The 11509-nt window shown below is 46.3% G+C and overlaps 1 protein-coding gene across 1 annotated transcript; it reads right to left on the reverse strand.

Annotated features, from left to right (window-relative positions):
• Nucleotides 1-4463: 4463 nt before the first annotated feature.
• LOC140424838 (uncharacterized) lies at nt 4464-9120 on the reverse strand. Its single transcript, XM_072508325.1, has 2 exons — nt 8608-9120; nt 4464-7398 (listed from the first exon to the last, which is right to left on the reverse strand). The coding sequence occupies exon 2, from the start codon at nt 6898-6900 to the stop codon at nt 5824-5826; it is 1077 nt and encodes a 358-aa protein (XP_072364426.1). The 5' UTR covers nt 6901-7398; nt 8608-9120; the 3' UTR covers nt 4464-5823.
• Nucleotides 9121-11509: the final 2389 nt, after the last annotated feature.

Genomic DNA, 11509 nt, shown 5'->3' on the forward strand with positions numbered 1-11509 from the left:
TAAGTACACTGGGATAATAATATTAGATCATGCACCACATTATGTGGATGTGAGGCTGGAGACAGGCCGAGCCCAACGACCCCCATAGAGCTTATACATGGTGCTCTTAGCAGACAAGGAGTTCTGTGAGGAGGTAGCCTCGGCCAAAGGGAACAATGTAGAGTTCAACGAGAATGGGAAGTCCCACCCTCAACGTTCTGGGAAGCGTTGAAGGCGGTAATCAGAGGTGAGGTCATCTCATATAAGGCCCAAAGGGACAAGGTTGGGAGGGTGGACAGGCAGAGGTTGGTTGACTCAATTCTGGAGGTGGACCCTCCATGGTCCCAACAAATAAGCTGTTCGCAGAAAGAGGTTACAGATAAAATTTGATTTGGTATCGACTGGGAAGGTGATGAACCAACTGCGTCATTCATGGGGGGCATTTTAGGAGTATGGGGAGAAGGCCAGCCGTCTATTGGCTCACCAACTGAGACAACAGGTAGCCACATGAGAAATATTCCAGGTTATGGACGAGGGGGAGAGCTGGTAACGGCTCTGGAGAAAATTAATGGCGCATTTGAGGCATTTTACTGAGGGCAGTATAATTCTGAACACCTGGAGGAAGGCTTGGAGATAGAACCGTTATTAGATGGACTGGACTTCTTGGTGGTGGAGAGGATGAGAGGACAGGGGTTGGAGGCATCATTGGGACTGGAGGAGGTTATGGAGTGTATCAGTTCTATGCAATCAGGGAATGCACCAGGGCTAGATGGATTCCCGGTGGAATTTTACAAGCAGTTTGTAGCATCACTGGCACCACATTTACTGAGGATGCTCAATGACTCTCTGTTGCAGGGGGAGCTGCCAGCCATGTTGGTGCAGGCATCGATCTCCCTGATCCTTAAGAAGGACAAGGGTCTGGCTGGAACGTGGGTCTTATAGGCTTATTTCTTTACTGAATATCGATGCAAAGGCATTAGCTAAGGTTTTGGCAAAGCGTCTGGAGGGTTGTGTCTGGAGTGGTCTCCAAGAACCAGACTGAGTTTGTTAAGGTGTGACAATTTCCGGCCAATATCAGGCGACTCTAGAACATGGTCATGTCCTCCATCGAGGGGGAAGGTGCTTGAAGTAATCATCTTCATAGATGCAGAGAAAACTTTCCATCAGGCGGAGTGGAGGTATCTTTTCAAGGTTCTGGGACGATTTGAATTTGGGCCAAAGTTTATCTCCTGGGTAAGCCTGTTATATAATGCTCCCACAGTGAGTGTCCAGACTAACATGGTGAGCTCAGGGTATTTCTGGCTATAAAGGACAAGAGACAGGGATGTCCCATTGTTGGTCACGCTAGCAATTGAACATAGAAGGAACATAGGGTGTCCCTTTATGTGGACGACCTGTTGTTGCACATTCCCGGACCCTCTAGTCTGTTTGGGGAAGACAATAGAACTGTTGAGGAAGTTTTGATCATTCTCAGGATACAAACTAAATGTGAACAAGAGCGAAATATTTCCGGTAAACCCCCTGGGTAGGGGAGCAGATCTGGAAACGCTACTGTTCAAGCTGGCCAAGACGATGTTTAGCTATCTAGGGATTCAGATGGCTCATGATTGGGCCTTGTTGCACAAATTGAACTTGGCCAGTTTGGTGGAGGGGATGAAAGGGAACTTGAAGGTGGGATGCTCTCCCGATTTCCTTGGCAAAAAGTGTATAAGTGATCAAAATGAACATTTTGCCAAGATTCCTATTTGTGTTCCAGTCTCTCTCGATATTTTTTTCGTTCGGGTGGACAAGTTAATCACAGTCTTTGTGTGGGCGGGCAAGACACCCAGGATTTATAGAGCCTTTCTGCAGAGGGGTCAGCTGGTGTTACCAAATTTTATGTTCTACTATTGGATGGCAAACATCGAGAAGGTTCAATGGTGGTGGGGGAAGTTGGGGTAGGGGCAAATGGAAGAGGCTTTGTGTGTGGGGTCGTGTTTAAGGGCATTGGTTACTGGCCCTTCCCCATTTTCCTCGGCCAAATTCACAATGAACCCGATAGTGGTGGCATCTCTAAAAATCTGGAATCAACTCAACCAACATTTTAGATTAGTACTGTCCCCAGTCTGCGGAAACCATAGATTTGCACCGTCTGGGATAGATGCAACGTACAGGATTTGGAAGAGGGAAAGGATTAAGAGGTTTAGGGATCTGTTTGTGGAGGGTGGGTTTGTGGGACCGATGGAGCTGAAGGAAAGATACCAACTTCAGAGGGGGAGTGAGCATAGATATATGCAAGTGCGAGACTTTGTTCACAAAGAACTCTCTTTGTTCCCCCAGTTGCTGAGACATACACTGATGGATAGCATGTTATCTTGTGATGATCTGGGGGAAGGGAAGATCTTGGACATATATGCATGGTTGCTGGAGATGGAGAAAGCTCTGTTAGAAGAGATAAAGGGGAAGTGGGAAGATGAATTGGGCTGGGGGCTAGAGGAAGGGGCTTGGAGTCAGATTTTGTACAGGTAAATTCTACTTCCTCTTGCGCCAGGCTGATGATGGAATTCTCCGCATTTGCCTGGAAGAACATAACTCTAAGAAGTTCGACACCATCCAGGACAAAGCAGCCTGCCTGACTGACACCCTATCCATCAATTAGCCGAACAAATGTTTGTAAAGGTTCATCATAATTTTATACTCTATGCTCAATTTATAAAAGCAAGATCCTGTACACCTTTTCAACCACTTACTCAACCTGCCCTGCCACTTTCAATGATTTTTGCAGAAAACCCATCACGCCTCTCAGCTCCTGCCCCTTTGGATGGAAAAACAATGGTCCTCCTACTGACTTCTGGGGAACTCCACTGTATAACTGCCTCCAGTCTGAAATATAACAGTTCACCACCATCTTGACATTCGGCCAAATTTGTATACATCCTGGCTGGGATTCTCTGAGCCCGCGCCATGATTCTCCGCGGTCGGCCGGCCGAATTCCTGCCGAGTCCCGCCGGCGTGATTCCAACCTGGTACCACCTGGTGGGAGCTCGGACCCGCGGCTGCGGTGGCCTTCCTGGTGGTGGGGCAGGGGGATCAGACTCCGGGGGGGGGGGGGGGGGGGGGGGGGCGGGGGCGGTGGGAGGCCTCCACGGCATCCAGGCCGTTGATCGGGGGCTACCGATCGGCAGGTGCCCGTGACCTGGAGGGGGCCTACCTCCTTCTGCGTGGGCCCGCTGTAGGGCTCCGCCATGTTGCACGGTGCCGGCTCGGAGACGGCCGTCGCACGCACGCGCCATCGCGGAGATGACCGTCACGCGCATGCGTGGACCCGCGCTGGCAGTGTGTGGAGCATTCCGGCGCCATGCTGGCCCGCTAAGGCACGTTATCAAACACCTTTTATGTATAGATAAGCTTTTGTCATCTGTGACTCCGTTGGTAGCACTTGTGACAAGAGATGTGACTACATTTAAAAAATAAATTTAGAGGACCCAATTCTTTTTTTTCCCAATTAAGGGGCAATTAAATGTGGCCAATCCAGCTACCCTGAACATCTTTTTGGGTTATGGGGATGAGACCCACGCAGACACGGGGAGAATGTGCAAACTCCACATGGACAGTGACCCGGAGCCAGGAGCGAACCCGGGTCCTTGGCGCCGTGCTGACCACTGTGACACCGTGCCGCACTTAGATGTTATTACTGTTAATATTTTGGGGGTCTATTGTGTTATTGTGTGAAGTGGGCATGTGGGTCTGTGTGTGTGTGCCACTATTTTAATTAACCCAAAGACTGATTGTCTCGTACGGTTTGAGACATGAAAGGAGTGTCGGTGTTAAAGGTATGTATTTGAAGTAGGTATGGCCAAGTGAATTTTCTATGAATAAACAAACATGGGTAGACATTTACATTTGGAGATAAGTAAAGGTTTAGATTTTTTGCATTTAAATTTCAAAGGGGAGTAAAGGTTTTACAAACTTTTACAAAGGAAGGTTAATTAAATTTTATTGCATGAGGAGGGCAATGGGGGAGAACATGGAAGATTTTTACATTTTGGGAAAGATAAAGTTTGAAGAAGTGCAAAGGATAATGGAACTGAAGATGAAATAGGAAAAGGGTATTTAGGGAGAAATGTTGGAGATGTGAGACCTCCTGAGGTTTGGTTGCATGAGAAAAACTATTAACAAAATCTCTGTGCTGAAAGAGGTGCAGTTTAAATCAGCCAACCAATCAAACCAGCAAAGTCATGAGGTCCAAAAAGCAGTCTTGTGTCTGAAGTTTTGAATTTCCACAGCAGAGTGGAAGTGAATTTGAGAAGTTTTGTGATATATGTTTCCTACAGCAACAGTGGGTTTGCTTTGTGGTAATAATCCTTGAAGTGCCACAACACAGTGGGCTTCTGCATGGTCAATTACAGCCCCACTTGACCTGGAGTTGCAACACAAGTGAAATTAGATTCTATTTTAAAATACCTGAGGACCTTGGCTGAGCCCAATAAATTGCAGTCACCAGGTTTGTAAATTTAACACAAATAACCTTTTATTATTTAACAATAATAAAATTAAAATGACAAAAATGTAACTGACTACCTAATACCCCTTTCTCAAAAAACCCTCCCACATTTCCAACTACCCCCACTCTACACACACACACATACTGACAACCTAGAGGGTAAGGGTGGTGGAGAGAAGAAAAAATGATGATAAAGTAAAAAGGATAAAAGATCTACGATGCACTATGGTGGTTTTCAGTTAAAGTCTTTTAGGATTTCAATCTTTTGCTTCAATGCTTCTTCCTTTTAAGCTTGAGAGAGTTTTCTCTGTAAGGCTGTCTACTTTCATTGTAGATTATCATAGAATTTACAGTGCAGAAGGAGGCCATTCGGCCCATCGAGTCTGCACTGGTTCTTGGAAAGAGCATCCCACCCAAGGTAAACACCTCCACCCTATCCCCATAACCCAGTAACCCCACCCAACACTAAGGGCAATTTTGGACACTAAGGGCAATTTATCATGGCCAATCCACCTAACCTGCACATCTTTGGACTGTGGGAGGAAACCGGAGCACCCGGAGGAAACCCACGCACACACGGGGAGGACGTGCAGACTCCGCACAGACAGTGACCCAAGCCGGAATCGAACCTGGGACCCTGGAGCTGTGAAGCAATTGTGTTATCCACAACGCTACCGTGCTGCCCGGAGATTCAAGACCATTTCAACTCCGCGGTAAAGATGTGCCAGGCACTCACTGGTTTAAAACAAAAAAGCAATCCTATACTTCAGCAGAGAGGGAGAGCTCCTATTCCCTTCAAGGTCTAACCAGGTCTCTCAGAAGCATCCCACAGAAACCAATCACTGACTGTTGTCAACCAGAACAGTGTCCCTGACCAATCCACAGGTTGCCAGCCAACCAATTGAACCAACTTTCTCCAATGCTTGTTCTTAAGATTCCCTTGGCGCCGACTCGTCTGCTTTCTCTCTTCAAAAAGAAAACACTATCCTAACTAGCAGTCTACCTTAGCATAAGTCCACTGCTAATTCCGATTATGAGTCCATGGACCAAAAATAATAAAATAAAATCCAAGAAATGCACATTCTTGCCTCCATAACCTTTCACTTCCTCATTAATCAAGAATCTATCTACCGCTGCCGTAAAATATATTAGTAAGAGTCTTACAACACCAGGTTAAAGTCCAACAGGTTTGTTTCGATGTCACTAGCTTTCGGAGCGCTGCTCCTTCCTCAGGTGAATGAAGAGGTATGTTCCAGAAACATATATATATTGACAGATTCAAAGATGCCAGACAATGCTTGGAATGCGAGCATTAGCAGGTGATTAAATCTTTACAGATCCAGAGATGGGGTAACCCCAGGTTAAAAAGGTGTGAATTGTGTCAAGCCAGGACAGTTGGTAGGACTTTGCAGGCCAAATGGTGGGGGATGAATGTAATGCGACATGAATCCCAGGTCCCGGTTGAGGCCGCACTCATGTGTGCGGAACTTGGCTATAAGTTTCTGCTCGGCGATTCTGTGTTGTCGCACGTCCTGAAGGCCGCCTTGGAGAACGGTTACCTGGAGATCAGAGGCTGAATGCCCTTGACTGCTGAAGTGTTCCCCAACTGGAAGGGAACATTCCTGTCTGGTGATTGTCGTGCAATGTCCGTTCATTCGTTGTCGCAGAGTCTGCATGGTCTCGCCAATGTACCACGCTTCGGGACATCCTTTCCTGCAGCGTATGAGGTAGACAACGTTGGCCGAGTCACACGAGTATGTACCGCGTAGCTGGTGGGTGGTGTTCTTACGTGTAATGGTGGTATCCATGTCGATGATCTGGCACGTCTTGCAGAGATTGCCACGGCAGGGTTGTGTGGTGTCGTGGTCACTGTTCTGAAGGCTGGGTAGTTTGCTGCAAACAATGGTTTGTTTGAGGTTGCGCGGTTGTTTGAAGGCAAGTAGTGGGGGTGTGGGGATGACCTTGGCAAGATGTTCATCTTCATCGATGACGTGTTGAAGGCTGTGAAGGAGATGTCGTAGTTTCTCCGCTCCGGGAAAGTACTGGACGACGAAGGGTATTCTGTCGGTTGTGTCCCATTTTTGTCTTCTGAGGAGGTTGGTGCGGTTTTTTGCTGTGGCGCGTTGGAACTGTCGATCGATGAGTCGAGCGCCACATCCCGTTCGTACGAGGGCATCTTTCAACGTCTGTAGATGTCTGTTACGCTCCTCCTCATCTGAGCAGATCCTGTGTATACGGAGAGCTTGTCCACAAGGGATGACTTCTTTAATGTGTTTAGGGTGGAAGCTGGAGAAGTGGAGCATCGTGAGGTTATCCGTGGGTTTGCGGTAAAGCAAAGTGCTGAGGTGACCGTCCTTGATGGAGACGAGTGTGTCCAAGAATGCAACTGATTTTGGAGAGTAGTCCATGGTGAGTCTGATGGAACTTATTGATGTCATCGTGTAGTTGTTTCAGTGATTCTTCGCCGTGGGTCCAAAGGAAAAAAATGTCATCGATGTATCTGGTGTATAACGTCGGTTGAAGGTCCTGTGTGGTGAGTAGGTCTTGTTCAAACTTGTGCATGAAGATGTTGGCGTATTGGGGTGCGAATTTGGTCCCCATGGCTGTTTCATGCGTCTGGATGAAGAACTTGTTGTCGAAGGTGAAGTTGTGATCCAGAATGAAGCGGATGAGTTGCAGAATTGCGTCTGGAGATTGGCAGTTGTCGGTGTTGAGTACTGAGGCTGTTGCAGCAATGCCGTCGTCATGGGGGATGCTGCTGGAGAGTGCCGAGACGTCCATTGTGACGAGGAATGTTCCTGGTTCAACTGGTCCATGGGTGCTGAGTTTCTGTAGGAAGTCCGTCGTGTCGCGACAGAAGCTGGGCGTACCTTGTACGATGGATTTCAAGATGCCCTCGATGTAGCCAGAGAGGTTCTCACACAGGGTCCCATTGCCTGAAACGATAGGACGTAAAAGATATTCAAAGACTCTTCTTCCACTGTCTTTCGAGGAAGAGAGTTCTAGACTCCCAACCCTCTGAGAAAAAAGGTCTTCTCATCAGTCTTAAATGAGCGACCGCATATTTTTAAACAGTGACCATACATGTTGGTAGTAAGGTGTTCGCAAAGGCCTCCTGCGTTGCCTGGCTGAGTCCTTCTTTGGGAAAGGGGGGTAATTTCATGGTCCCCTATTTCATCTGTGCCTGCACCCTTTAAACTGCGAGGGTGACCACCTGCAGAAGACTGCTGTTCACAGAGCGTCCACTACCATCGGCCAGGGGGTGGGGAGGAAATTGGGAACGGCAGTGGTAGTGACCGGGTGCAGTACTGTTTATTTAATTTTAAAAAAAATCTTGGTCCTTGGTTGCAACAGCGAATAAACTTTAGGAACAGGCTGTGCGGGTTCAGATGCAGCCAGCCCCGTGTGCGGTTAAAAGCCGAAGCAATGGCTCTGCCATGTTGCAGTACTGCGAGTGGCCAGGGCGGGGAGACACTGGGTGGCTCCGTCGCGTCCCCGATTCCAGGTTCGCTCTGCGTGAGGATCGCGCCCCGGCTCCACTCCCACAAACAGGAACAGGTGGCGGCAGGACAGGGGCGCCGTGTACAACCCGAGCCGGGGGCCGCTCGCAACAGCACACCATGGAAACCACTTCGTTTTACGCGGCCAGGGTCGGGGCGGAATAAAACAAAAGAGACAAGTTTGCTGGACGGGGGAAGGGAAGGTTTTGAGCCTTCCTGTTGTATCTGGGCTTGGGCTGACGCTCTTCATATCTGCTCCGAGGAGAGAGATCCTTTGGTGTGTGTACATATTGCTGTTGCCGAGAGGAGTAATGAAAGTGACCGTCTGCTTCGCGAGGACCAGGGTGGTTGTTCCTTGTGGAGACGGAGCCATCACCGTGCACAGTCTGATCCAACAAGCGGTGACCAGGTACCGCAGGGCCATCGCCAAGGTGAGTGTGGGGAGAGGAGCCGGCTGGCCGCCGACACAATGTGGCGAGTCGGGGCGACACAATGTATCCACCAGGCGCTGGAGCCGGGAGCAACATGGCGCTTCCTGATATTCCTGCTGGATACATGGTTTCAGCTCCCCCTACATTTCAGGGAGTGAGTGGGGAGAGGAAATAAAAGTACGAATCGCAATCTTAAAGTTACTTCGACCCTCACCTCTCCTTCCTCCTCCTATCCAGTTTGAAGTCTTAAAACATTTTTTTAAACCAACTTCGACCCGCACTGTAAGTTTCGTTCCCTCTGCATCTCTGCTCCCTCTCCTCCAAAAGCATAATTGGTGTGAGGTGAAATGTGGCGTCTGAGGATTGGGGATGAGGGGAGGAGAAGGCGATTCAACTCCAGGCCGAGGCTTTCCCAAACACTGAGGCCTCGGAGAGCTTTTCTGGGAAACATTCCGGCAAGAGTTTGGTTTTCAGGTTCACTCACTGGATCGTAACTCGATTTACTGACTATGTCGGAATGGCACTTATGAATGGGAAACTTGAGCCCCCCTTTAGAGTAAATCTTGACGATTGGATTAATTGAGCCTCAAAGTGGATTCTTGGGGAATCAGCAGGGCCAGAGATCAATGGTTAAATAAAAATAACCATCGCAAATAAAAATAACGCAGCTATATCTTCAGACAACAAAATAAAAGAACCTTTACTTCAGATGGGGACACATTGGACTAGTGTTCAATTTGCATTTACAGTAAATCGGTTGAATTTCAGTTTTGAGCTAACTAAATGTGTTGGTGCAAGTCTGTTGAGTAATTAGACTAGAGGTCACTTCCTTGTAAAACTGTTAAAAATTAACGCGTAACCATAGGAAAATTCGGCCAATGGACCTGAAAATGTAGTTTAGTTATGTCTGACATTTATTTGTGCCTTTCGTACAGCTCAATTATTTTCAAATTATGGTACCATTACAGTTTACTAAAATTGTGTTCAGAAGCCCATCAACTTTGTTATTCTCTTTGTATAATTCGTTCCAGCAAAAACAAATGCAGTGTAATTTTCATGAGCCTGTCAATTATTTTGAAGCATTCAGAACAGTTGTGACCTTCATATTGCTGTCACGTGTGATCTTTTAGCACTTGGCAAAAGGCAACATTAGATATTTCATTAGGACAGTGCTTTTTGTTTACCACAAATAACACCGTACATATCAACAGACTCAATTTTTACATTTTGCTGTCAAATCAAGTTGATATTTTAGGTGAGCTGATTGTATGCCATGTCCAGCAAAGTGGGAGTTTGGGCTGAGTTGGGTAATTGATTGTGAGAGAAATAAGATTGCCTGCTCTGAATGATCGATAGCTGAAGCCCGTAGGAGATGTGTTAGATATTAGTGGAAGCCTGATGTATATCTGTTACTTCATAGTGCCATCTAACTGCTGGTTAATCATGTTTTATGTCCCTGGATCATCATTTGTGATAAATTTTCTGAATGTTTGTGTGTAATTGGATTGTGAAAAAGCTTCACTGTAAACCATTGATTGTGTTTACTAATGCAAGCAACATTTAAAATATTTTAATTATTAGTTGAATAGTTTGCTTGGGGTGATTTTTGGATTATTTTAAAGAATACAATGACGTTGGGAAAAAAAATGGGTGATCTGGGTGTTGCCATGGAGAAAGTGACCGGCTTTTCTCCCAAAGTTTTGTGTAAATCAAAAAAGTTGCAGAGCTTGAACAAATTTCTTTTGTTTGCATAATTTCCAGCAAGTGTCAACTAGGCAGGTTACAAGCTTGACCAAATGCCCCAGCTAGTCGAAGTTGACTTTACCAGCCTCTCCGTATCCTTTTTGACAAGGTTTGAAATTTAACATTCTTGTATTTTTCCCAGCTGAAAATCTTAGGCAACATGTCTCTCTTTTCAAGTTCTCTACTACCAAGCGGCTGTTTGTGTGCGCGTGTGTGTGGAAAAGTTGCAGCATTGATTCGCTGGGATGATGCGCTAGTTGTGGTTGGGTTGAACTACTTGAATGAGTAATAGTATAAAATATTGAAAAATAATTTCCACTGGTTGGGGAATTGGCAAGAAGGGGGCATAATTTTCAGGATGAGTGGATGCATTATAATGCAAAGAATTATATACAATTTACAGCACAGAAACCGACCATTTAGCCCAATTGCTGTATGCTGGTGTTTATACTCTACATGGAGCTCCTCCAATCCTATTTCATCTTATCCTATCCCCACTTCCTTCTAAATATTTAAACTATGGAATGTCAATCTGAACATTGAAGAGAGAACCCAATGTTTGGAAAAAGTTAAAAGCATTAAAACTCAGCTGTGATATCTGTTGTATCTAGATAGCCTGCCAACAGTCACATGCAGGATCACATGTAAAGGATGCTACTTGGGCAGATGCCAGCTGACTATTCCAGCATAAATCAGCACCTTCAGGATAGGAAGGGGATCTCCTTCGTAGAGTCCTTTTTATAAAAAAAAAAAAAAAAAGTTGAAGTACCCAGTTTTTTTTTTTTTTTTCCCCAATCAGGGGGCAATTTAGTGTGGCCAATCCACCTACCCTGCACATCTTTGGTTTGTGGGGGTGAAACCCACGCAGACACAGCGAGAATATGCAAACTCCATATGGACAGTGACCCAGGGCTGGGATCGAACCCGGTTCCTTAGTGCCTTGAGGCAGCAGTGCTAACCACTGCACCACTCTGCCGCCCTTCCTCAGTAGAATCCTTTGCAGAATATTAGTTTTGAAGAAAACGGTGCTGAGAACCATTTAGTTGGATAAGCTGCAACAGTTCTATCCAACTATGTGCCATCTTCTTCTAGAATTAATTTTTATTCAAGTCACCTCTTTGTCAGTACAAGTCTTATCAGTGAGTCTCCATATTTTCAGTATCTGCGACCAATACTTCCCTTGAGCACAAGTGCAACCAGGCTACGTCCACCACCACTCTGCTCCGACAGGCTGAACATATTCTCATGTTGGACAACGTCTCTAATAACTCCACTCACTTGCTCCAAATACAAACTCCTAGCTATACCTACCTTTACCTTGATGTGGAACATTCCCTCTCCAGTCCTACTTCTGCTTTTTTCCAATATCAGTG

The sequence above is a fragment of the Scyliorhinus torazame genome, chromosome 6, assembly GCF_047496885.1.
Source record: "Scyliorhinus torazame isolate Kashiwa2021f chromosome 6, sScyTor2.1, whole genome shotgun sequence".
NCBI classification, from domain to species: Eukaryota; Metazoa; Chordata; class Chondrichthyes; order Carcharhiniformes; family Scyliorhinidae; genus Scyliorhinus; species Scyliorhinus torazame.

Bases quoted from the DNA above. Each gene is read 5' to 3' on its own strand.
- LOC140424838 (XM_072508325.1), bottom strand. From the start codon at position 6,900: ATGACATCAATAAGTTCCATCAGACTCACCATGGACTACTCTCCAAAA.